The following is a 25539-nucleotide window of genomic DNA, read 5'->3' on the forward strand; positions in this document are numbered from 1 at the left end:
TTCTACTTGGATGTAACAGACAGAAGATTCAAGAATGCTGTAGTTTCTAAAGATTCAGCTAAAATGATTCAGAGAGACGTAAGACATTTCACTGGATGAAATTTTATTGTTTTTATAAAAAAAAAGATAGAACCAGATGCTACTTTTAAGTGAAATCGTTTATTACACCAATCTGTTTTATAGGAGGTATATATATATTTTATCATTAAGACAACTTCAATAAAATGACTATCTACAAGAAGGACTTTGATTGTTTTATTTTTATGTCACCATATATGAACAAATGAATTTTATGTCTTATTAAAACATTTTACTCCGTATCAAAAATGTACACATTTTAATAACCATTGCTATGGTCAGAAGGTATTTTTACATTTAATTCATTTAATTTAAAAAATAAGTGTAATTTCTGTATGTGTTACAGTGTAAGCTTAAATCATCCTATACATAATAAAAGTTTGTGTATACAGATCATTTTTTCATGTTGTCACATACCTTCATGTCTGAGACAGAGGTGGGGAATTTGCATTTCTTTTTTGCAGAAGGTTAAAGTACATACTGATGTGAGCACAAAGCAACATTTCTTAAAAACAAAACCAGTTTGAATGGCACAAGAGTTAGCATTTTTATAAATTAACAACCAGAGTTCTGCATTATGGAAACAGGTACATGAGATTCCAGTATTTTCCTCAGGGCTTGGCTCGCTGGAAAAAAACCTGTGAAAAATGATTTTTAAAAAATGAAAACAAAGGAAATGTAAGACATGGAATGCTTGAGGTGTAAGAGATTTCGTTTGACAGAGCTCATTTTTGTGTTTCAAATACTGGCTGACACATTAAGTTTAATTGTGTGACCTGGGCTATTTGGTTACACTCACACCCTCAAAAATTATGCACTTTGACACTCTCTACAATTACAGCATCCCATTTTAGCTTTTTCAGCTATTAAACAAAAGCCACAAGAATATCAAACTACTGAGATGGCAAGGTGCTAAGAATGAGTGGCAGTTTTATAGGTGCACGTTTGTTGTTGTTTGGTCTGTCTTTCCAATTAATTGCTTTACTACTTGGAGATTCCCAATAGCTAAAAACTACTAAAAAATGTAGTATTTTAATTTTACTTCAAGTTACTACTATGACTGAATTTATGATAAAGTTCAAATGGAACTAAAAGCTGCTGAAAGAAAAAATCTTTATACCTTTAAGTAATTTTTAAAAACTTTAGCATCAGGCTGCTGAAGTGCTTGACAGAATTCCTGTAAGAGAGAACAAAGAAATAACTAAGAAGTAACTAAAGAAGAACAAAAGAAAGAAGCAACAAAACAACCTGAGATACATTTATATGTAAAGCCATTGATATTCATTTGTATTTTCCCTAATGTACAACTGAAAAAAACATGTTATGGATAAAAACTTGTAAGGCTGTGATAGTCCAAATGCATTCTAGAGAGAAAAACTCTTTGTTTGGTTGGGGTTTTTTTCAGATACAAGATATCTGACTCACTTTTAGCTGAGGAGACAAACAGGACTATCTACAAGGATATCTTCAAGTTAAAATTTGAATTAAAGTAGAAAGATTGTTTAGACAGTTACGTTCACTGTACTTTTTTTTTTTTTTCCCAAGGAACCCTTGCAGTATCTTTACTCCTTATGATATATTAATCCTATTCCTATATGCAATAACTGAATAAATTTTACTGTGGGATGAAAGGAGGTTAACTTTGTAAATACCCATTTCTCCCCATTTAACATTTATCATTGTTAAAGTTTTCCAAATATTCTTTTAGGAACTCCTACCTGGATTATCTCAGGAGCTACTTGCAAAGAAGGCAAATACTCTTGCTGAAGATACTGAATGCACTCAGGACCCTAAAGAAAAGCAGTACACATTTTTTTCATGTCTTTTTTTTTTTTTTCCAGCTGAAAATCATAGCCCTGTACTGTATGGTAGTCTACATCACCTTTTTACAGAAAAGGAATGCTTTTCAAATGTTTAAGTTATTCTCAGCTGTTAGCAAATAAAAAGACTTCCCAATCTTGGCATTAAAGGTTCTACTGCAATTTGGTATCTTTTATTACACAAAAGAAACATGCAGTAAAAATTGCACTGAAATAAGAATTACAATAGAATCAGTTTGTTACATGTCAACTCTGAGAGACAGTTAATTATGGAGGCAGCTCCAATTTCATTATCTGACATTCGGAAGAAATAAAATAATTGGGTATCAGCATCTGCCTACTGCTTTACCATACTACTCCCATTGCAAAATTCAGTAGCCAAGTGAAGATGAACACAGTATTTCTCCTCTTGTAACACTGACTATGTAATATGCAGTCAACTAAGCAGTAAAAAAATGGAATGTCCAAACCTTTGAGCGAAACAAACATTTTGATCAACACTTCAGTTTTTGTTTTCTTTATCTATATTTATCAGATGACTTTCAGCACAGGTGGGATTACAGCATAAGATGTCAGAATACAAACATAACCCAAAAGATCTACCAAGGGAAAGTGAATCAACTTTACTAATTCACATAAGTTACCCTGGAACTAGGACAGCAAAAAAGCAAGACGATTTTTCTCCTTAATGAAGAGTCAGTATTTTGCATTACTTTATCATGAGGTAGAACTACTGGATCCTGTATTTATGCACAGCATTATGATCATCCTGTTACTTTATACAACAGTGCAATATTCACCTATAATTCATCCTAGTAAGTATCTAACTTTTAGAAATTGATAAAACCACTAGAAAGAAACCTGTGACAGTTATTCCCTGTGAAGTATGATGAAGCTTACCCTTTTGAGATGAATTGTTTTCAACGTCACTGCACATTCTGATAAAGCCTGAAATGTAATACAGAGCATTAGGCTGTTGGATTGGTCTGTTGGTTCACTATTCGAAGCTAAAGAACCTAATGAGGCCCAAAACAAGGGCTAGTTCATGCCATTATCCCTTCATTTTCCCTTCACACAATGCCAAGTCTTGACCTTCCAGATTTTGTTCCACTCTAATCAGGAAAAACTCCTGCACAGCTGAATCCAAAATGAACTAGAGAACAGCCAAGTCTGTGTGTTCACTTCCACTGAACATTAGTTAATAAATAACGCAGGTCAATGTTAAATACTTAGATCTCCAATTGATTTTAAGCCTAGGTAAACTACAGGATACACTATCACAATATTCAATAATTAATCATACAGATACCTAAATGTAAAAAAATCCTGCAAAACCTATCTATTTCTGAGATAACAATCTTTAATACCCCATGGCTATTGTAGTTTTGGTAGCTCGAATCTGCCCCACAGGGATAAATGCAAAAAAACCCATCTATAATACACACCAGTACTGTCTGGGCATCTGCTAAGTCAAACGTTTGCTTCAAAGGTGCTAAGAAACATGCAGGAACAATGTGCTTGTAGACAAAGTCTGCAAAACCTACTGGTCCATCTTTACCTCCTAAAAAGAAAAATAATTTAAGTTCTATTATTGCTTCATGGGTAGTAGCAGATGGATAGGAATTCTGGAAAGACATTCTTACCCCAGAGCTCCACCAACTTAGAAAGAATAATAAAACAAGTCTTCTGTGCAATAGGATCTGGGTAATCCACTGCTCCTTGAATGACAGTGAACAACACACGTTCCACATTCTCTGCACCTTAAACACATTAAAATAAACTTGTCACTTCAAATTGCAGCCTAAAATGTTTTGGTATCATACACTATTTTATACAAATACTGACCTGGAAATCATGCTTCAACTTCAAAATAGCTCTTTTTTGCACAAATCTCAAATATTTTTGGGAAGTTTCCCCTACGATGCAAGACAACTCTTATTTAGGTTATAATTTTTTTTTTTTAAGTTTGGAGATTTAAATTGCTCTTCTGGCCTTTAACACACACAAAGGTCAGGGAAGTACTTTGATCTGTTTACAAATATAAATTTTGTCCTCTTCACCTAAACTTGGAAGAGTTAATTAAAACTCAGCAGCATTGAAGTAGTTAGCTTATCTTGCAGGATATGACAGGATATTTTTCACACAATTAAAATTTCTGTGCTGCATCTATGCTTGTTTGATTCCTTGAAAAATTTCTTGGCCTATCGCAACTACCAAGTGCTTCTTTCAAGAAAGCTCTCACTACTTAATGCTACTTTTTCCTTTCCCAGCAGTACTACACCATTTTAGGACAGGGGAAAGGAATTCTGAGCTTCACTTACCAGATGAGTAATTTTAAACTTTCTCAAGTCCCTAGCCATTTTGATGGACTTCAAATAGAAAGAATCACTTAAAGTATCAAGCAGTGAGATGTCCGACTTCAAATTCCCACTGTGAAAACGAACTAATTTGCTTGTGGCCAGTAAAGGTGAGGAAAACCTGGTAACTACATATATATATTAAGTCACATGATACCTTCTACCATAGATAACAAGATCAGGCAACAGTAATAGAAGTTTATAGAATTTACTGATGTGTCCTTCCAAAAAGACACAATGAATAGTCTCTGAGTGGTCTTGCCCAGCAGTCTGAACACTGCTACACATTGGTATACACTGTATGATCTTCAATTCACCAGACAAATACAATGATACATGAAGATGGATACACTGTTTTTATCCTAACAGGCTCAGTGATCACATTAAGCTGAAAAGATCAATAGGAAGAATATGCCTATTGTAGCTGGATTTCACAACCCCAAATTCCTGTACAACAGGTAATTTGAATTAGGCAAGGTGAACATAGTATTTCCATTAATCCATTCTACTGTAATTAATGGATTATTAAGTTAATGGTACTTGCCAGGAACTAGGCTAATAATTTTCTCAGATAAAACAGAGGTGAGAATAACCACAGTACTATCCTTTGAGAAACTGAATTCCTTACCTTGATTAGCTATGACTTCACTCATTCCACTACCAGTTACTGTTTGCAGAAAAGCAAAGTAACTCCTCCGTAACATCTGTTTTTCTAAAGCAGCAGACTGGTCATTTTCTTCTGCTGGAAGGAGCAACACCTCAAAAATAGCATGAAGTAGTGGCATAAACATCTGTTGCAGAAAAGGTGAAACCTGTGTCTGAAGATCAGAAGAGGGTTTCAGCTCAAAAAGAGAAATTGAACATTTAAAAGTTAAAACCTGAAGGCTCCTTAGAATTCTCCACTTGGATTCACTTTTAATGTTGGTAATTTCATATAATTACTTATTAAGTAATTATATTAATTTGCATCAGGGTCACCATGAACATTACTACACCTTGACTTACACACCACCCAATTTAAGCCTTTTGCACAAAAATAACTAGTTCTATCTAGCCTCATCTTGTGTAGGAAAAGGCTTTTCAGGCTTTTTTATCCTTCTGTCTTCTGTTCAGACAGACAATTTCAAATATCCTGAAATACCATCTCTAAGACGTTTAAACTGGCAACAGGACAGCTTTTATAGAACTTTTCTTTAAGGATTCCTAAAGAAAAGGTTTTCCTACTGACATTACAGAATAAATTTGTCACTTACAACACTTTTAGTGAGAAATATATGTAAGGGCACTAAATTATGAATTGAAAAACTGAAGGCGTGTGCTATTCAGTCATGTCAGAATTGCACAAAGAGGGAACTTGTATGGTAGCTTCTTAATGCTTAAGCGAGATTTTATCTTTTATCTTCTCTTTACTATGCCTTTTAAGTATTCAAGGTGAGACTATAGAAGCTAGGATCTTTATTTTACCATGTTATAATAAGAATAGTACTGTATCATACAAACTTAAACGTTACACCTGAACATGGTATTTGTCTCATCTTGCTCCTGTGACTTTTTTCTTTTATGTCCCTCATCTTTCATGGACTATTTCTAATTATGTACTGTTATCTCCGATATAAATCTATATTTCTGTATCTCTGTCTTCTGGAAATCTCGTTATAAAAGACAAGATCTCATTGCAAACCTTGTGTATCTGTAAGCTAATTTGTACCATTAACTTAAAACTTCAGTGGAGGGCACGAAGTTAATTGTGTCAATAAAAAAAAATTTGTGCTGCAAGTAGTATTTTAAAATACCGAATCCAAAAACTTAAACACAATCAAAATCAAAGACTAATCAAAGAAAAAAAATCAGTCATTTAATCACTGTGAGTCCAGCAATGTATGACTGTGATCAAAGAAGTTTCCCCATAGCAGCCTTCAAAATACACTTATTTATTAATTTTTAGGGAGGGTTCTAACACAATAACTGGTTTTCTGGAACTAGAAAAGATGATCTCTCAGCAGCACTTTGACCCTGAAAAGCTTATCCAATATCATACCTTAAACTTAGCTGTTATTTGGTTTATAAGAGGAATGAACTCTTGAAGATCTTTTGCTTCACAATCTTTAAGCATATGTTCAGAGGCAGAAGGAATGAACGGAAGAACTTCTTCCTCTAGGCAAATAATCATGCGGTGAAGGAAAGTGCGGACACCACTTCTCAGAACTTCCTTTTGTAATGGACAACTGAGAGCTGGCAGAAATGTTTGTAAGCAGTCCAGATAAACCTCTGAGCATCCACATTGTTTTACAGTTTGCTTATTGCTGAAAGCCTTGCTGGTTCGGCTGTAAAAGCACACATCAAGTTTTACATAAGCTCACATTCCAGTACAATGAAGAAGCAGTAGCAAATGCTTTCCAACCCAGGCACTAAACTACGATACTCCATTTCATGAAATGGGAGCCAGACAGTGGAAGTAATGAACAGAATATTTTCATATGAAGTAGCATCATTTTGGCAGTTTCTGAGAATTAAATTCTAACAATTTACAACACATTATTAGATTAGCTGCATACCATTCTTTGAGCCAAGAAATAGATGCTGATTCATTATGAACTTGCTCAATATTCTCTGTATATACAAAGCAGACTCTTCTAAGGGGATTTAACTTATTTTCTCAGCTATCACAAAAAAATTCTACAACCACTGATCATTTTCTAGGTCAAAGTAGAAAACTCAGTCCATCCTCCCAGTAAATCCCTTGTATTTCCTTTTTACTCCAACCAGAAATATGGTTTATAAACAGTGTTACTGTGCTGTACCTACCTAGCAAACCCAACAGCATGATTGAGGCAGTCAGCCAGTGCCATCTGTCTGTCCTCGTCTTGTGCCATCATCAGTTTTTCTAACAATACTTTGAACTTCTCCATCAGCGGAGTCAACAAATTCCTCATCAGAACCTGTTTCCTTTCTGCAGAGTATTCGCTGTTAACTATTAACACTCCAGCTGTTTCATAAATGAAAAGTTGATCATCACTGCTTAACAGTGCCTGGTAGCCATTTTCCTAAAATTGAAGATAACAGGCATAATTCTGTAAGTGTCTTCTATCACGGCTGTCTTCTCAAACTTTATAGCCTTCTATATACACACACCCATCTCTGCCCTATACTCTCAGAAACCCAAATAAGCAAGATTATTACAATTAGGTACAAAAAGTAAGGTGTGCAAGTCCTCTCATACCAAAAAAGCAGGATAATTATTTGTGCTTAAATGTCTGCATGCTAAGCTTACAATTCAGCAAGTACTCAGGCACACTGGTAAGTGCAAGCCTCACTGTGACATTACAAAAACTTACTGCAAATACTCACAGGAGGAGAAAGTTCCATCAGGTCTTGTATTCTGTTCAGAACATCTTCAATATAGGGATTCATTTGCTTACTGAAGTAAAACACAAGTACATAACACTATTTAGAAGCACATTCATTTTTACAGGTTTTAAGATACTTTATGTAAGCTGTGAAGGCAGATGCTAAACTACCCTCTTCATATAGGAATCCCCTTTAAATATCAAAGCACTGTTGCAGAAAAATCTGTCTTATGGGTATGATGCTAGTGGTAGGCCAAATAAATACATGGCATAGTGGGAAATAACTATTTCTTTCTTTCCCTCATTTTTTAAAAGTATGCATCATTTAAGTGAAGTATTTTGAACAGTAGAAAAATAAAAGCATGCTGGAATCTGAGCCATCTCTGAGCTTCTTCTGCCTCTAAATGAAATACGTGCCTGTGAAATAAGACCAACAGGATAGGACTGTTCAAAGGACTCATATACTGAGTAAATTTCATCAGTATAAAATATGAAATTATTCAAAATTTAGAGACAAGGAAGAGTTACTCTTGAAAGTCTCCAGATCCACTCCCACTCAGCTCTGTTTACTGAGAAAAAGTAGAAAAGGCTTTGTATTGTGGATCAGGTTTAACATCTGACAAAATAAACTAAGTGTATGAGTTCCACTTCTTTGTTCTGTGACAAATTATTTCCATTGCTACATTAGTATTACACTGTAGACCAATCCTGCTAGAGCACTGTTTTGGTATTTTACTTCATTGCAGTCCATCTGAAGCCCAGCCTGTTGCAATGACAATGGGGACATACTGAAGTGTTGTGTGTAGTAGATTCAGTGCCACTTGGATGCATTTATTTACTCACTTAAGAGACTTGACAAATCTGGAAAAGAGGTAAGCTGTTCGACTCCGTACTTTGGGACTTGTATGACGAAGACCACGGTGATCTAAAAATGCCATCTGCAAGCAATAAAGCATCTCAGTCTTAGAAAGCCTAAACAAGGCAGGGGACAAATCTAATCATCCAACAAGTTCAGAAACCCAGTTTCCTTAGGGACCTTTAGAGAACAGAAACATTTTCTAAGTCTAAAGAACTTACCTAGTCTCAGCTAGTTAAAAATGTAAATGACATGAAACTTACTAGTACAGTTGGAATGTGCTGAGGTTCAACAGCAAAGAATTTTTCATATCTAACCACGGTTTCAAAAAATTCCAGGGTCACTGATGTGTGTTGATAGGCACTAACACCAGAAGTCACCAGCTACAAACAAAAACATTAGCAAGTTAGTATTTTAGATGTTTATAAAACCTAACTGCAACATAAGTGACATGCAATTAAGATGAGCCATTTGAAATGAAACATTCCAGTCTTTAGTGGCACTTTTAAACAGCTCTCAAGACATGCTTACCGTTCTCATCATGTCTTGTAAAGCTGTAGCTTTAGTAACATCACCAGAGAAGTGAGCACCATGAGATACAGGAAGAGCCTCAGCTAACATATACAGCAGCCTTATTGCCACTTCTACTTCCATGAATCGTGTCGTCTGCCAGTTCCTAGAGAAAGAATATGAAGATCATGTTAGTCTTTAGTACCTTATGAAATAATCACAATTATATCATGTTAGTATTTTTGTTTAAGCCTTCTTCTAGATGCACAGCTTAAAAAGAACAGTGTTAAACTAAGGAAAACACTGGAAGGCCCAGGCAGTTATTTAGGATGCTTCTGAGAGACTTTATCCTCTAAAATACCACCTCCTCATCAGATCACCACCAACTTTCTTTTGTCTGTTTCAGCTTGACAGCTACAGATTTCTATTGTACTTATTTAGATAGAAACCCACCTACTATGACACAAGGACAAGCCATTCAGCTTCATATAAGAGGCTCAGTTAAGGTACAAGGTAACTACAAACAATACTGGATTTTTATTTGTATACACATAACTCTCCTCCTAGCCAGGGAAATAATAATGTTTCTTTACTTGTGTGCAGTTTCCAGGATTAAATCTACTTTTTTCTTTTCAGAAATATTTCACTTAGATTTTTTTTCCCTCCATCTAACCTTGTTTTTCTGATAAAAGTAACACATAATATTTTCACCTTAAGGAAGCTCTTATGAGATGTGGCAAAGTGAGCATCTGTCCAAATAGCTGGTGCTGCGTAGGTAAGTGACAAAAATCAAGAAACATCTCTAGGAAAGACAAGCTGCTATTTAAGGTTATAAAAAGTAAGCTTTTTCTTTCTAAGGAGCTGAGTATCAGATTATACAGTCATATTTTTCATTAAGTTGTAACAAGCTCATTCTGTCAACTGACTTCACCTTGCTGCATCACACATTTCACTAGAGACTGATGGTTTACAAAAGGAAAATAAAAACCAAACTCCAAAAAGGCATCATACAAAACAAGTTATAAACCCCAACTTACTGAAGTGTAGTGTTAAAAACTCTGCGGACAGATGCCAACAGTAATTCTGGTGAAACCTGAGCAAGTCTGTCCAGCAACAGTTTCAGCTGTTTTCTGTATTCCACAAACATTGCCTCATCTTCACCCTACCAAAAAAAAAATAAATCACATCAGTAAAGTCCTTATTTTCATGTTTAAATTAATCCACAACCATTATGTACATACAAAACCAGTATAGCAAACTCAAGAGAATTCAATAATGCTGATCCAGTGCTCTTGCAACAAAAAGCAGGCTCTTTTTATGGCTGGATATAATATGTTGAGATACACTGCATTCAGTCCAGAAACATACTAAAAAGGATTTCCAAAATGAAAACCAGCCAAAAGTACAAGAAAGAAAATGCTCTTCGCAAAACCTTATTGACCCAATTCTTAAAAATTGACTCACTCCTCAAAGACATTCTTTCTTAGCTTCTAGCTTCGTTTTAAAATTGGATTGACAACATTTATGATGGACTGGATACAGTTTAAGTTAACCCTTTTAAGATTACAGCTCTCTGAACAGCCTGGGACAAAGTACGTCTCACATAATCATTACTGTTGGCTGACAGAGATTTAAACATGGAAGGAAAATGAAATCATTAGCTCATTTTTGCAGTAGTTTGACCATTTCCAATAGCTCAAGCAGCATGTCTTTTGAGAGTTTCATTACACAATATTTCTCAAGTACTTTTGCAAGACAGAAGTGGGGTGCAGAAACATGCAGATTTGCACTGAATAAGCCACCTCAACAGCTATGTTTAGTTATCAGCACAGCTGTATTTGCCTAGGAATTTGTTCTGCACAAATACAGCCACAAATACTGTTAACTCAGCTGGCTTGGATATACCTTTACTATGTTGTTTTGACCTATGCAGACATGCCTAGAAGCTTTCCATAGGAAAAAAACTCAGCCTACACATCCTTGCTTCCTACTATTTAATCTTAAGTCTATGAAAAATACAGACTTTATGTGTGAGCAAGTTTTACTACATATAATTTTGCATGTGTCTGTTTATTCCTACAACACAATACCTCATTTTCAAAATTATATTCTTCATCATATGTCAACTTCTTCATAACAGCCAACATGATTGCCTAGGACAAAAACAGAATAGTAAGCACAGAAGCAGACAAGTTTATAAGAAATAACTGTTAAAAATACTACAGCCAAGAAAACATTGAAGCTAATGTTATGTGTTTACAAATATTTTAATCTCTTTTGAACTATTATTTTCAGAGGTTTAGAAGAAGTTAATAGTCCAAATCAAAACAGATGGATTATATCCAAACAATACACCGATGCTATTCCAGACAGACAGCGTCACCGTGACCTGTGAGAAGTGTCTGCTTCTCTCTAAGAAGTGATATTTAAGAATTAAAATAATTTCAAAACATGAATGCAGTACACTTGTAGCCAAAAATGCTTAGAAAGACCTGTCATCCTCAGAATTAAAAATGTGATCCTCCTAAGAAAAAAACTTTGGAACTTCAGAGGCACAAGAAATAAGCCCCCCTTTTTTTCCTGTTCAAATAATCAACAGGTGTAAACTTTAAAATGCAGAACTTCAAAGGAATGTTGCTAAGCACAAAATTTAAAGCTTCAGACAAAGAACAGTAAGACTATTTCCCAATAATTTATTATTATGAGTTGGATTAAAGAAAAAAACTTGCTATGATTGTTTCTCAATTTAACACAAATCCTCAAAAAGTGCTCAGTAAAATAAGGAAATAGTTGCAACATAAAAATCTCCAGTTTGAAAGCAACTTAAATCAACATATTTCAGGACAGTAACATATTCCAACTTTCAGTGTCTTAAGTGTACCACAGTAGTAACATCATTTGATCTAGCTGTAACAACAAAAGACAGCCACAAAAATAAAAAGATTCTGTATTATTATCAAAGTTCTCTTTTTGTGTTACCTAATCCAATTTAAACACACATTAGACAAAAGGAGATCAAGATACTCTACAGCAGAGTTATCCAATTTCAACTTTTCATGTTAGAACAGGTACAGAGTTCAGCTTTCTTTGTAAAGGAAAAGGAATCATACCTGTTGAAATAATGCTGCACCAATCTAACCAGTTCAACATCCAAATCAGTATATCTACATTGGTGCAGACTGGGCTGAAAAACCCAAGTAAGTTTACTACTTCCAAAACTGGACATAAACTTTATGTTTTATATATAAACTTAAGATTACCTACTTGAGCTTAATGTATATTTGATATAATGTTTAACATGTAACTGCTCATAATTACAACTGTTATTTCTCAATTGTTGCTTCTTTCTTAAATTTAATCTATATTATTAATAGTTATATTTATGACAATCCTTCCTAGACTTCTTCCAATCCTTTGAAATTAGGACAGGTTTTAATAAAAATAAAGACTTCAAGGAAAAAACTCTTCTGTGTTGATTTAAGAATATTCTTTGAACAGTATAGCCTGCAGAAGAGCTTGCCAACATATGCTTAAGGATTGTTTGGGAAAACCAGCTCTTTCATCTTCATACACAACTCAACATAGGTTTGCTATTTAAAGAAACAACTGTAGTTACTTAGTAAAATATGGAACACACTGTCCATACTTTTAAGTCTTCACTTTTAACTATTGTCATATACACATTGAGGCACATAAATGAAATATGATTTGTTTCAGCAAAACAAAATATTCTGATCTAACGTGTCCTTGAAGTAAAAAAACTATAGTAAAAAAATACCTACCTCTACATTAGCTTTTTGTTGGTCTGAAAGTGCAGAAAGCTGGAAAATAAAATTCAAGTGTTATTTTTTTTGTATTCTAACTCCTTCATTACTAAGAGAAAGACTTGCTTTTTTAACAGCCATACGATCTGCCTTTCCCCTTATCACAAGATTTAACTCAACTCCTTCAGATCTCTAAACATTACAGAAATAGCATGACCACAGGCATTAAAGAAACAGAATGCTAATTAGTCAAAAAACCTATTTTCCAAGTCAGTTTGCACAAAGTATGAGACATTCACACAAAAATCAAATTAAATAATGTCAGAATTGGTGTTAAATAGAAGCCAGACATATTTACTTGTTTCAGAATGTGAAGGTAGTCGTAACAGAAGCCAATGATGTTGGAAGAGATATCATCATCTTCATGAATTAGAAGTTGCAACATCAGGGCCACTTTTGCTTCAATAGCTTGTAGAGTGTCTTGAGCACTCTTCATATCACCATTTTTTATCAGTTTAGTCCAACTAGCTATTAATGCTTGCCCCATCCCATTGACCAGCTTAGAAAATCTGGCCAGAAAGTCCACATCATCCTCCTGCAAGAAAAGACATCCAATTAAAAAGCTTACACTTAAATAACATGAGACTAGAGACTGTACTAGCCATGTCTAGTATGTACAATTAAACCAACACTTTTCTCCTTGATGGAAACTACCAACTGCCTACAACTGGTTCTTTTCCCCCCGGGAATAGACAAAAAAGCTAAAGCAATGCCAGACGTGGCTGTCCTGCATTACATAACAGTAGCTTGCTTCATCTCTTCAGATTTGTTTGCTTCTCTCTTTACAACAATAAGCAGGTTAAAAATAAAAGCAGCAGCACACGCCTACCATAAATTTTAGGCTGTATAAGAGGAAAATGTTTTTATGAAAAAACTTCAAAGAATTAATAGCTGTGGCTCACTTCAGAAATACTGATGACAAGTATTACCTTTCAGTACTGCCTATAAGAGTGAGTTAATATTAAATACTTCTGGCTTGCTTTGCAGGAAAACATTGATCAGAATCAAGAATACCCCTGAAGCAGCCACCAACTCTGCCATAAACTGTACAAAAATGTAAAAATAACAAGTCCACCTAAGAAAGTCTGAGGTAAGATTTTTATAAGTAGGACCACAAATTTGACAAAAGTTTCAAAAGTAAGAGGTAAAAGCCTTGCAATCTAAGAACTACATCTTCGTAAGGACTAGTTGCTCTTTCTCCACAGCAAGTAGTGAACAGCTGTTCCTTGAACATGGCATCTGCCAGGCAATGTGTGTTTAGTTAGTAGGTATACTTTTCCAGCTTATAGATAAGCATTTCAAGCCTCATGTTTGATAGTGCACACAGGCAAAAGAGTACATGTGTCCTTAAGAAAGCTCTTTGCCGTACCTAATTATGTGTAGATTTTTTCAGGATGAGACATTAAATCAGTGATCTTGGCTACAGTACCTATTACAGAATCATTCAGAAGGGAAGATTCAAGACAAGGAAACACAGAACCAGTATTAACAGTAAGCACAGCATACTCTAGGAGATGAACAGAGGAGTAACATAGTACCTTGCTTCTAGAATGAACCCCTGCGTGTCCAAACTAATAATAAACATTAATAATAAGCTCTTAAATTTAAGTATAAGAAAACTGAAAGAAGTGTTCAGCTTTGATGCAGAAGCAAAAGTACTTCCCTCTAATCTATGGACTGCTTTATAATTTTCTGTGCATCTGCTTATTTAAGAACTGTCAGAAACCTATGACTCATTCCTGTTGTTAAAAATCAATGCACAAACCTGATCAATACTGAAGAGGCCAGCAGACTGCAATACTTGACATAAAGACTCAACCAGTTTTGTTTTATCAATTGGGTCCATTCCCTTATTTACAATTTCAAACAAACAATCACAGGCTTCTTCCCGGAGAACTTCCACAGACATGTGACCTAGCAGCATATTTATAAACCTTCAGAGAAAAAAAGTTTAGCTTTAGATGCACAAAGTAACACTGTACAGAAGCTTTATATTATTTGTGTGCATATTTAGAATTATTTCTTTTTACAATTCTTCTTTTTCTATTGTACTGTCAGAACTTAACAATTTTATACATTTTAAAGAAAACACAGCAAATTGAGTAATGTTTAGTGTGGCCTTTATATCAGCTTGGCTTGCAAAAACACTCTCTAAAAATTCCCAAAACTCCAAACATAGAATTACAAACCATCTTTAAAAGACTTATATATATATATTTCACTCTATAGAGTCAGCACACTACCAAGGTGATATTTGCAAACCCTTTCCATCAAAACCTTACCTTTCATTGGCTATCAGGCTCAAATCTATCCAGGATACATAAGCTCCAACTACTTCAAGGCACTGGCATGTCAACTCTGAGTTATTATATTGATAATTCTGTAAGATTTGGTACCATGATTCCACCAGACTTGGAATGCACTGTTCCCTCATAGTATCTTTTAGTAAGGTGTTCCTACGAGCCTCCTATCAATACAAAAAAAGGATAAAATCAGTCTTGTCACAGATTAGCATCTTGTCAAATTAGTAGCATTTTTGTATCCACTTGCAGACATCATGTGTCATAGCAAGATACATAAATCAGAAACCCCATGAACATGTTTTTTTTCCTTCCAATAAATAAAACTAAAATATCCTAAGCTTTCTCTTTTATTATCCACAATGCCCAAACACTGAAAAAAAAAAAAGGCAGAAAAAGAAGAACAGTTCTCTAAATCATTAAATGGACTTGCGATGTTAGGACCCCTTAAAACACGCACTACAAAAAAATTAACAACTTAAAACGAGTAAGTCTAGCATTACACTGGCAAACTCAGTTGATTAAATTTTGTTTGAAAGCTTTCAAGGAAAAATAAATATTAGCTGAAAAGTATGAAATCATAAAAAGTATTAAACAACAAAGTAAACAAAATATTTTGAATTTAAATCAAATGTACATCTAAAGCTAAACACCTGAAGTGTCTAAGGCAGAGCTGCCACAGGAAAAAAGCATATCTAAAAACCTTCTGCTCTAATTAAAGGAAGAGAACGTCTTAAAGTTTTAAAACAAAAACATTTTTTTAATGCAAAATAATAACTTGCCTCTGATGTATGAACAACATCCCGGTCCACCAGCTCAGCATCAACAGCCATCAGGATTCTGAGGTACATATCCACACCTCGTGGATTAAGGTCAACTACTGACAGAATGTCAAAAAAAAACTTGGGCCATTTTGTGAGATATTCAGTAACAAAAAGCAATGCAAAGACTTGTGCTGCTTTGTTGCGAATAAAAGTCTTCTCAGGCTGGGGATTCAGCATCTGGCAGAAACAAGACATTTCATCTGTATATTCTTAATAAATTATAGAAGAATCTTATGGGTTTGTTGATCTCTCTGCAGTAGTTAATGTACTACCTCTCTTCCTGTCTGAGACCAAAAAAGAAACCCTTACATTTCCAAGGAATTTAAAGAAAAATTGGCTAAACTGTCATGCAATGGGGAAGATGTTCTCTATGGGTGATACAGTCCTAAGCCTTTCATTCAGTACCAAGACATCAAGTGTACTACTCAAAGACTAAAGGGCCATTTGCCAGTTAGATGAAAGTTACAGTCCTCCTGTAGCTAGCTTGTGCCTGTGTTAGATGTTAGTGCTAAGAATAGTAAGGGAAGTTCCTAAATCTAAGGGAAAAAATAAAAAAAACTGTCACTACCAATCTCCCCTTTTCTCCTTTCCCTTTTATAAACTCCTAAATGGAACAGTTTGCCACAAGGAGAAAAGCAATTTAATCCACTTCATAATGATCTGGTTTTTTAACAGTAAAAACTGTATTTTAAACTCTGTTATATTCTATTTCCTACTGTTAAACTTTCTACACAGCAACTATGTTAATCTTCAGCGCAGAAGTGGAATGACAGCTATATAATGGCAGGTATGGACAAACCAGTGGATGGTTCTGCTGACTGCAAACTCCTGGGTGGGGCTGATACTACAAGTTTGGCTACAGTAACTAATTCCACAAGCAAGAATAGTCCATACTCTGCCATGGTACTAACAGAGGAGTGATAAACATCTGCCAGAGGACTGATAAACATCTGCCAGCAGATTCTAAGTAGATAGGAGTTCACTCAGTAGGATCTTAGAAAAAGAATTAGCAGGCCTACTCCTCCTCTAGACACCCAGAAACATCAGGAGTCTGTATTATACCTCTCTAAAGGGGAAATTTTAATACACCTTATCTTACACATTGATTTACAATTGATTAAACCACATTCATTATCTGATACAAGAATTACATATTTAGTAATAAGTTCAGGCATGGACTTCTTTACAACACTTGATTTTAAAAAAATTCTCAAACCTTTAACAATCAGGTACCAAATATCTGCAGGAAGCCATCTTTAAACACAAACAACAGATGAAACATTTAGTCCACACTCAATGTCTTGTGTTAGCCTAAAAGCTTAACATGTAACACTGCTGTGAAGGACATACATACCTGTGCTTGCAGCCATGTTATGAGTGTTTCCCTAATTAGCTGCTGCTGGACTTCAGTAAGTTCAGAATATCTGAAACAAAAAACATTGAGGTCAAAATACAACTGTGCTTCATGACAAGCACCAACACTCAGCAAAGAAAAAACTCTTTTATATGGTATATAAACCTCCACAATAACATAAATGAAAAGTTTCTACGACAGCAATTTACAAAACTATTTGCATGCTAAAATTTTAACTTTAAAAAAGGCAAAAATATTAAAAAACATTTTACCCGTAGTAATAGATCACATCTTGAGGCATTACTGCCTTCTACATTGGAGTAGAAGCTTGAAATTTTGCAGGACAGGTGCTCTATTAGGGACAGGACTTATCACCCTGATAAAAATACACATTTGACCATAGGCCAAAGGAAGAAGAAAGAGACATCTGTATATGCTTGAACTTGTTTACTACACATAGAAGACAATCGCTATTGAGTACAAGAAGTCCTTCACTGATCTAACCTACACTACATTTACTATCACACTTATGTCAAAAAAATCCAAGGAAGTAATTCTGCTTTATGTCATTACATATAGTCCTGGCAAATTGTGACATTATATCCAGCTCACCTCAAATACAAGCCATACCTCTGCCAGGACTAGTGAAACTGAGAATGCTCTATTGCAAAGAGAGTTAGCTATAGGCTTACAGAGTCCTTAATAGGAATGACTGAATAGGACTCCAGTGTTCCTGTCACAGCCAACTGCTCACTAAAGACATAAAAAACCCACCCCACTGAAAATGTTTAAAGAAAATAAGCAGTAGGAAACAAGAAAGAAAACATACTGAAGGAAACGGTGACAGGGATGAAAGAAGCAGAGAAAAGAGGACAGGTAAAATTAGGTAATTAGTCTCTAACATTTGCACTCATACCAAACTGTAGAAATCAGTCACAAAGTACATCTTATTCCTATCTTAACTCCTGACCTGTTCAGTGTATTACAAGCAGTCATGATGATATTCAAAGATTCCATGATGCTCAATTCCAGAGCAAGGGAGCCCAAAGTGAGGAAAAAATATAGTTCTGTGCAATGACATTCATAGTATTAACAAGTACTTTTCCCTAGAATTGTGGTTTTATGAAACCACCACTCAGTGAAAAGACTTCTTTCTCAACATCTCTGCTATGGTTATTGAATGAATGGGGCTCTGTCTAAAGTCCAGGACTCTCTACAGAGTACGGCTGCAACAACTGGTGAGAGTACAGAGTAAAGCCTGAATCTGCGGACAGGAATAGTTAAGTTTCAAGCAGTCCTTGCTAACTGGGTCTGCACTGGGCCATACACAGATGTTAGACTAGCTGAGAGCAGAGCACGCTGCTCAAAACTTCTCTAAGGAAAAGGTAAAGAAATACAAGACAGCTCTCTGCACTAGACTACAGACACCTCATCAAACAGAACCAGGCAACAGATACGATTTTATTTGCAAGCAGAATAAAAAGGGAATTAAATGGATGTATAGGGATGGTGCCAACAAAAATTACTCACTTGAACTTAACTTGATGTTCCAGAACTTGAAAGCAGAAGAACTTGATGTGATCATCACTAGAAAAGAAAATTTTGTTACTGAAAACAATATGGTACACATTTCTGTGAAGAAAAAAATTCCTCAAATATTACAATCAGATTGCCCCTTTGGCACTAGAAAAAAACAAACCTGCGGCTACAGTTACTTTAAAGCAAAAATGACAAATAGTAAAGCAGTTAATCTGGTAGAAATGAGCAACTGCTAATATTTATGTTTGATACTAGCCTTTTTTTCTATAGTCACCTATTTGTTATGGTTTGATTTCAGTATTGAACAAATAAAACTACAATACCTACTGTATCCTGTCCTTACAAAAATCTATCAGGCTTCAATAGTATGTTTGAGGCCCACTACTACGCTAAGTGCAAGTTGTACTCTGCATCTTAAAAATCAAAGGTAAAGACAAACTGAAGTATAGATTAAGCACAGACATTCCATGTGCTCTGTTACCCACACCACTTTTTATCTTACAATCTAAAACTTGCAACAAGCATAATGTATTTTTTAAAGATTCTAATTTCTAATCTTACATGGTTTTAATTGCTGCACATTCTGACGGAGTCAGTAGTTTTGATAAAACACATACAAAAAAGCATTCACTATAAACTACTGCTGTTATTCAGGAGATATGCACCCCTCCATTTCCTTCCAAATTGAATTATTCCATAAAACAGTGACAATCTAGTATTTTTGATGTAAATACACAACTATGTGCAAAAATAGTGGTGATTACATACTCTGCATCTTGAAAAATGGGATGGCCTACTCCATAGAACAGGGACAAGGAACTACTTATGAGATCACTGAAGTCTATAGTCTCAGTGGGCAACTGTCAGCCACTTCTTGTCCCCTGAATTTCAAAAATCAGCAGTCTTTATGCTACTAAATTAATAGAGTTTAATTTATATATTGCTCTTTCGTGAAAACCATTACACAGAGGCCACAGATCAACTATGGTTTTAAAAATAGTATGAAGACCATATTAACTTTCAACAATCTAGTTTGTCTATTATGCTGCAAAGCAGACCCACACATATTATTAATGAAAATAAGAAATTATTAGTTACATTACCTGTATATACTCTGAGCTAATGCTTCTGCACAGACTTGCCAAGCATCCTGAGATATCTTGAGCTGCTCAAAGTAGGCTAGTGCCTGCAAAAATCAAGGTAAATCTCACTTTAAAAAGAACAAAACATGTAGCAATACATAAAATTCACACTTGCCCTTGTATTTAAACAGCTCTTCTTCAAAAAAACTGTATTTGGATACATTCCAGTGGCTCCCTAATCACCTTAACACTGAGCAGGTTTCTTCCAAATGCTAATATCATAAGTACCCATTTCCACTTCATATTCAATACAAAGATTTTTGTTACTTGAATACAGAAGTCAAAGAACCAGATGCGTTGAGGTTAGATGGAATCTCCACAGACTAGACTAGACAGTTGACTAGAGCAGCTTGCTCAGGGCCTTTCCATATAAGTGGAAATTCACATCCAAGTTAAAATTCCTTCCACAAATTCTAAAGAAGTGGTAATTTAGATTTTTCACTGAAACAACTTACTATTTTTGTTGCACCACTTTGCTCACATTCAACACCTCAAGCTCAAAAAACAACCAAACACTGATCATCTGGAAAATTGTCAGTTTCTGAATCTTCTACAGAAATCAATGAAATCTCTACCAAATTTTAAATAATCACGTTACTTATCAGGACTTCTAAACAGCTTTTGACAACAGTTAATTTGATTTAATTGCTTTAAGGCTCAGTGTGACCTGTAATACAGAATAGTAAAGCAAGTTTTGAAGCACAGATTAGATTAACAATATTATTTCAATTCTATGAATGCATGTATTTCAAGGGGCAGGTTTCGCTGTTGGATATTTTTAGAGGCTGCTTTTTGCTTTATTTCACAAAGGTTTTCATTTACCAAAGTCATCTCCCAAAGTAATTATTCAGAATGAAGTTCTAAAATAATAATTCACTTTCTGTAGTTCGTACTAGTGATACTTCGTGATACTTTACTTAAAGTATTGTTTTACTAGAAATGGTTTGATACTTTCCTTATGTTACATCTTACACAATAGTGGAAAAGGTAGGGCCCCTTCTGCTATGAAATATTTCAAAACTGGGCAGACTGCATAGTTAAACGGTCAAATCTAAACCCTTCCAATTTTAGTGATATTGTATTGACAGATCACTAAAGATTAGCTATATCCATCCTTTTAAAAAGGACAAATACGCAGAACCAACATATTTAACAGGCTACTTAGAAAATCAAATCAAACCACATTTGTAATTGTTTTAAACATTCCAGGATTTGTTCTACGAACACAAAACCACGGTATTAACATCCTCATTCCTGAAAGACTTTACTAGAAGTTATCTTGTAGACAGTTAAATTAACATGGTAATCAGCAGAGATAATTACTCAATAAATAGTTATATGAATAATGTATTTTCATAAAAGCATCTCTTATGAAATAAATGTTACCCACATATGATTACTTTCTTAACCTGTTTTACAATAACATAAGCTTCAGTACAATTAAACCCACACATTTCATTAAAAAGACACTAAACCTAGGTAATCCATTAAAATTATAGTTAAAAACCATCCAAGAATCAACATGCTAATTTCAAGCAAATTATTTTCAGTGGCTGAATTTCATTCTATGAGAATCTATGTACAGAGTTGAGCAACAAGTACAAAGAACTGAAAAAACAGAAACAGAGTCCAGAAAAATAAATTCTATGCATTTTAAGTGCAATTGAACTGAAGTGTAACAGAATTGATAACACCCCCCCTCAGCTTACATGTTTGCAACATGACTTTGTTTTGTACTTGCCACCACAACTTTATGCATTGGCTCAAAAAACAAACTCAACAAACTCTCCCAGCCCAAGAAAATGTGGGATATTTGCACTGCAATACTACCTCTAGCTATTAGAGAGAAAAGGAAATTAATTACATACTCTTTGTCTGAAGTCTGCATCAGCATTTGGGTTGAGCCCTAAAAGGGCTTGTTCATCCATCTCTACTGCTATATTCGTTGTTTCCTGTTCCTAACTGCTTTGCCCACTTCTTCTAGAGAGGAAAATACGATCATCTGCAAATAGAGAAATTTTATTTGCTCAGCAGAATAAGAAAAATTAAAACCAGGACAGCAACAATGACAAAAGTTGGCCCTCAAACCTCAAATAACGTACTCCATGAATGCACACACTTCCAATACAGATACCAGAATTCTAAGTCCTTTAATCAACTTTTCACCGTACTGTATTTCATACTGAATAAGGAAACTTTAAAGCCTCCATATACTTCAGTTCTCCTGAAGAGAGAAATTAGTTAGCAGAAAGATGGCATTATGTATAGTATTCAGCTGAAAGGCTTAAATTCAAATTTCAAGCATGCAGAAGTTTCACCAAGATATGACATAGGCATAAATCTACTCCTTAAATGGAAGACGGCTTTTTTTTCCCCACCACAAACCTAACTACAAAAAAAAAAAAAAAAAAAAAAAAAAGAAAAAAAGAAGAATCTCTACTCAACTCTAATATAGATAAGATGCTTCATACACCAACTTATTAAGTATTTCCCATTGTAGGGGCAAAGTCATTGGGGGTCCTTCTATAGCATACATATACACATGTCTTAGAAGTTAACCACAAAATACACCACACTGTTAACAAAAGTTTTCTGTTCCTACTGATGGGTGCCGATTTACTAGCCATGATTTTTATTTAGAAAATTCAGTGTAAAATTAACAAGTAAGCCAGACAAATGTTCTAAAGATGGCTTGCCTCTATAGGCTGTTCTGCAATGCTCTAGTAAAACACAGAGAATTTAAAAAAAATAAATCTTCCCTGTCAAATACTAGGATGCTGTTAAATAACAAGAGGGGACAAAAATCCATCTATCCTTCAGATCTCTGCCCCTTTCCCCCCTCCCCCCCCATGGTAACATTGTTAATTAGGCCCAAAATCAGGTCTTGTTACATAAGTATGTAGGAGGTAGGGGAAAGGAAGAGACAAGAGGAAGAGACGAAATTACAAAGGAGCTGTGGTTTGAAGCTGCCTACATAACCATAGGTAGAACTTCTAATTTCTTAGTATTGTGTCTCCTGCACGCTCTACTGTTCACCCTCCTCCACGGGGAGAAAAGTGGCGCAGTGACAAGCAACAGCAAGCACAACTGAAAAGGAGAGCTCAACATTTAACATGGTAACAGACTCTTGTAGAAAAGTCAAGACAGAATACACTATGCCAAAGTGCACAATGAAAAGCAATTTAGTAAGTAAAACTGAGTTCATACAAAAAAAAATTTGCAGGTTTTGGCAGGATGGAAACCAGAAAGTCTGGAACAAAGTGATGACTCCTGGCAAAAGAAGCCTCACAGACTCCCTTAGTCACAGTGATCCCCCTCAGGGGTAGAATCTTCAGGGATTACACTTGCTGTGCTGAGTCTTCTCCCTCTGCATTCCCAGCCCCCAATCTGCTTTCCCCATAATCAACATCCAGAAGAGCCAGATTAAAAAAAGGTAAAATGCTCCAGGGAAAATGAAAAAAAAAAAAAAATTAATTGCATCTTTTGATTAGGGTCTGGTCCGGAGTTACTCAACTATTTAATATACAGAGGCATTTTTTTGCATATTTACCTGCTGATATCAGTACATTACTATTTTCTGGGCAGGTGATTTATACCTGGGTGACAAATTTTGCTAATAAAAATAACACAACTCAAACGTATTCTTTTCACTTGTTATTGCTAACAGCAATGCAAATCAGTTCTACTAATTTTCTAAATGCCTCATGAGTGTATTTAAAATTTCAGCTTCTACCATATAGCCTTTTCTCAGTTTCATCTTGACTAGACAACTCTAAAAGACAATCAGTGACATCAAATATTTGAATGAACCTCTTAAGGAAAATAAAATAGCTTTTCGTATCTCATGGTTTAACGTAAGCAGGTAATTTTTCTACCACAAATCTATTTAACCAGCCAGTTACACTTCAAAAGCAAAACTAAGCAGTGGTTTTTAATAGTACTAATAATTCACAAAACCCACTGCAAAATGCACTTAGCTGTAGCATCAAGTATGTCATTAAAGCAAGGCTTATTTATAAAAACAATTGATAGCATTAATAGTTAATATGCAGCCGTGCAGAAAGTATTGCCTTATTTACTTAGAGATTATTTTTTGTTAAGCAGTACACCATGTCAGGTGGCAAACTCATCATACAGTACTTAGAAGGATGCAGTTCCTTACCAGTGAAGTCATACAAGTATGTCTCATCAAAATAATTTACTCCCTTTCCCCTACTAAATACTTAAAAATGCATTTAACAGTAATGATTGTTTTCATAGTGGAAAGAAGGAGGGAAAAAAAAGGTCAACCCACTTTAAGTGAAGAAGACTGATCAATTAACAATACAAAAGTGGTCAAAGTGTGCAACTTCGATCCAGAAATACCCCAATAATGAAAGTATTCAAAGCATTTTAACTACAGATGCTAAGCACGGGAACAATCAGCAATTATAAAAAGCTTCATGTTCAGCAGGCATTTTAAGATATGACAACACAGGGGGAGCCAGTGGTGTGCCTCATTTGAATTTCCTCAAGTTTTCTCTCTAATAAAACAAAGACATTAAAATTCATTTTTTACAGTCTGTTTTGTGGTTTTGCTTGCTGCAAACCTTGGGCATATTTACAGCTTCTTTGGCCTCTAGACCCTTTACACTAACCTAACACGCGGTTAAAGCCAACAGCTGTGTAACTACTGCTACTTCGACAACTTTTCAACTGGACTAGAAAAGTTTTTCTTTCTAGAAGTGACATTAGGTCTTAGTTTCAGGCACAATTTTACTGGCAGGAATTCCCAGTAAGGAGCAAGGCCTCCTTGCCCCCGCCCCAGACTCGGTCAGAGCCCGGTCTCCTGTTGCTGGGAAGAGCCCGCACGGCTCCGCTCGGGAACTCACAGCCCCCGCGCCCACCTTCGCGGCACAGCCGTCGGCTCGCCCTTAAACCTCCCCAGCGCCGTCCCGGGCCGCTGGGAGTGACCCAGCCCCAGCCCCCACGGCGGGGAACCACCGCTCCCACCACGCCGCCACCAGCGGAATATGGAGGTGCGGGGAGGTCCCTCCCTCCCCTCATGCTGCCGTCCTACGATTTCTTCCTTCCCCCACCGGAACCATAGCGGATGGACAGGCACCGAGGCGGCAGCTCCCGCGAGCAGAACCGCACCGCAGATTACAGCGTGTATCAGCAGAGAAGAACACAGATATTTTTCGTGGCACCCGCAGGGCGGGACCGGCAGGGCCCGGCCGGCTGCAGCCCCCGCTGTTCCCCAGCAGCGGGGCCAGGCGGACGCGGCGGAGCCTCCCCCCCTTCCCCGGAGCCTCTCGGCTGCTGGGGAGGCGGCCCCGGGCTGAGGGAACCGGCCGGGGGACTCGCGGGAGCCCGCAGGCGCCGCCAGCTCAGCCCACACTGCCCCTTCCCCCCCAGGCTGAGTCACCCACTCCGCGTGTCGCGTCCTGCCCGCGCCCCCCCACCGGTACCTTCCCGGTCAGTGCTCCATCGCCGCCGGCTCCCGCCCACCCCCACGGCTCCGCAGCCGCCACGAGCACAGGGAGCGGAGCGGGCCGGGCCGCGCCGCCTCGGCTGGCGGCGGGAGGAGGAGGAGAGAAGCAGGACCG

General features: G+C 36.3%; 1 protein-coding gene across 2 annotated transcripts; it reads right to left on the reverse strand.

Moving 5' to 3' along the window:
• Positions 1-117: 117 nt before the first annotated feature.
• On the reverse strand, positions 118-25539 carry LOC131592827 (exportin-T). 2 transcript variants are annotated; one of them, XM_058864629.1, is made up of 25 exons: positions 25402-25539; positions 21820-21953; positions 19913-19995; positions 18801-18857; positions 17271-17340; positions 15875-16093; positions 15075-15259; positions 14558-14726; positions 13091-13327; positions 12751-12789; positions 11059-11121; positions 10006-10130; positions 8990-9134; positions 8722-8841; positions 8446-8540; positions 7604-7673; positions 7061-7299; positions 6294-6579; positions 4884-5073; positions 3542-3658; positions 3344-3459; positions 2799-2846; positions 1797-1868; positions 1199-1255; positions 118-716 (listed from the first exon to the last, which is right to left on the reverse strand). In XM_058864629.1, exons 2-25 carry the CDS (start codon positions 21877-21879, stop codon positions 690-692), a joined length of 2889 nt encoding a protein of 962 aa, XP_058720612.1. In that variant the 5' UTR covers positions 21880-21953; positions 25402-25539; the 3' UTR covers positions 118-689. The 2 variants fall into 2 exon arrangements, with proteins under 2 accessions (XP_058720612.1, XP_058720613.1); XM_058864630.1 differs by lacking the exons at positions 21820-21953; positions 25402-25539 and having other exon boundaries at positions 15875-16116; positions 19913-19994.

This window comes from Poecile atricapillus, chromosome Z (genome assembly GCF_030490865.1).
Source record: "Poecile atricapillus isolate bPoeAtr1 chromosome Z, bPoeAtr1.hap1, whole genome shotgun sequence".
In the NCBI taxonomy this organism is placed as follows: domain Eukaryota; kingdom Metazoa; phylum Chordata; class Aves; order Passeriformes; family Paridae; genus Poecile; species Poecile atricapillus.

Excerpts from the sequence above, each read along its gene's own strand:
- LOC131592827 (XM_058864629.1), bottom strand. The coding sequence starts at position 21,879 with ATGGATGAACAAGCCCTTTTAGGGCTCAACCCAAATGCTGATGCAGAC. Across the intron at positions 19,996-21,819 it reads ATGCAGACTTCAGACAAAGA|GCACTAGCCTACTTTGAGCA; the intron begins GTATGTAATTAA and ends TGATTTTTGCAG. Across the intron at positions 13,328-14,557 it reads GCCTCTTCAGTATTGATCAG|GAGGATGATGTGGACTTTCT; the intron begins GTTTGTGCATTG and ends CTTTTCTTGCAG.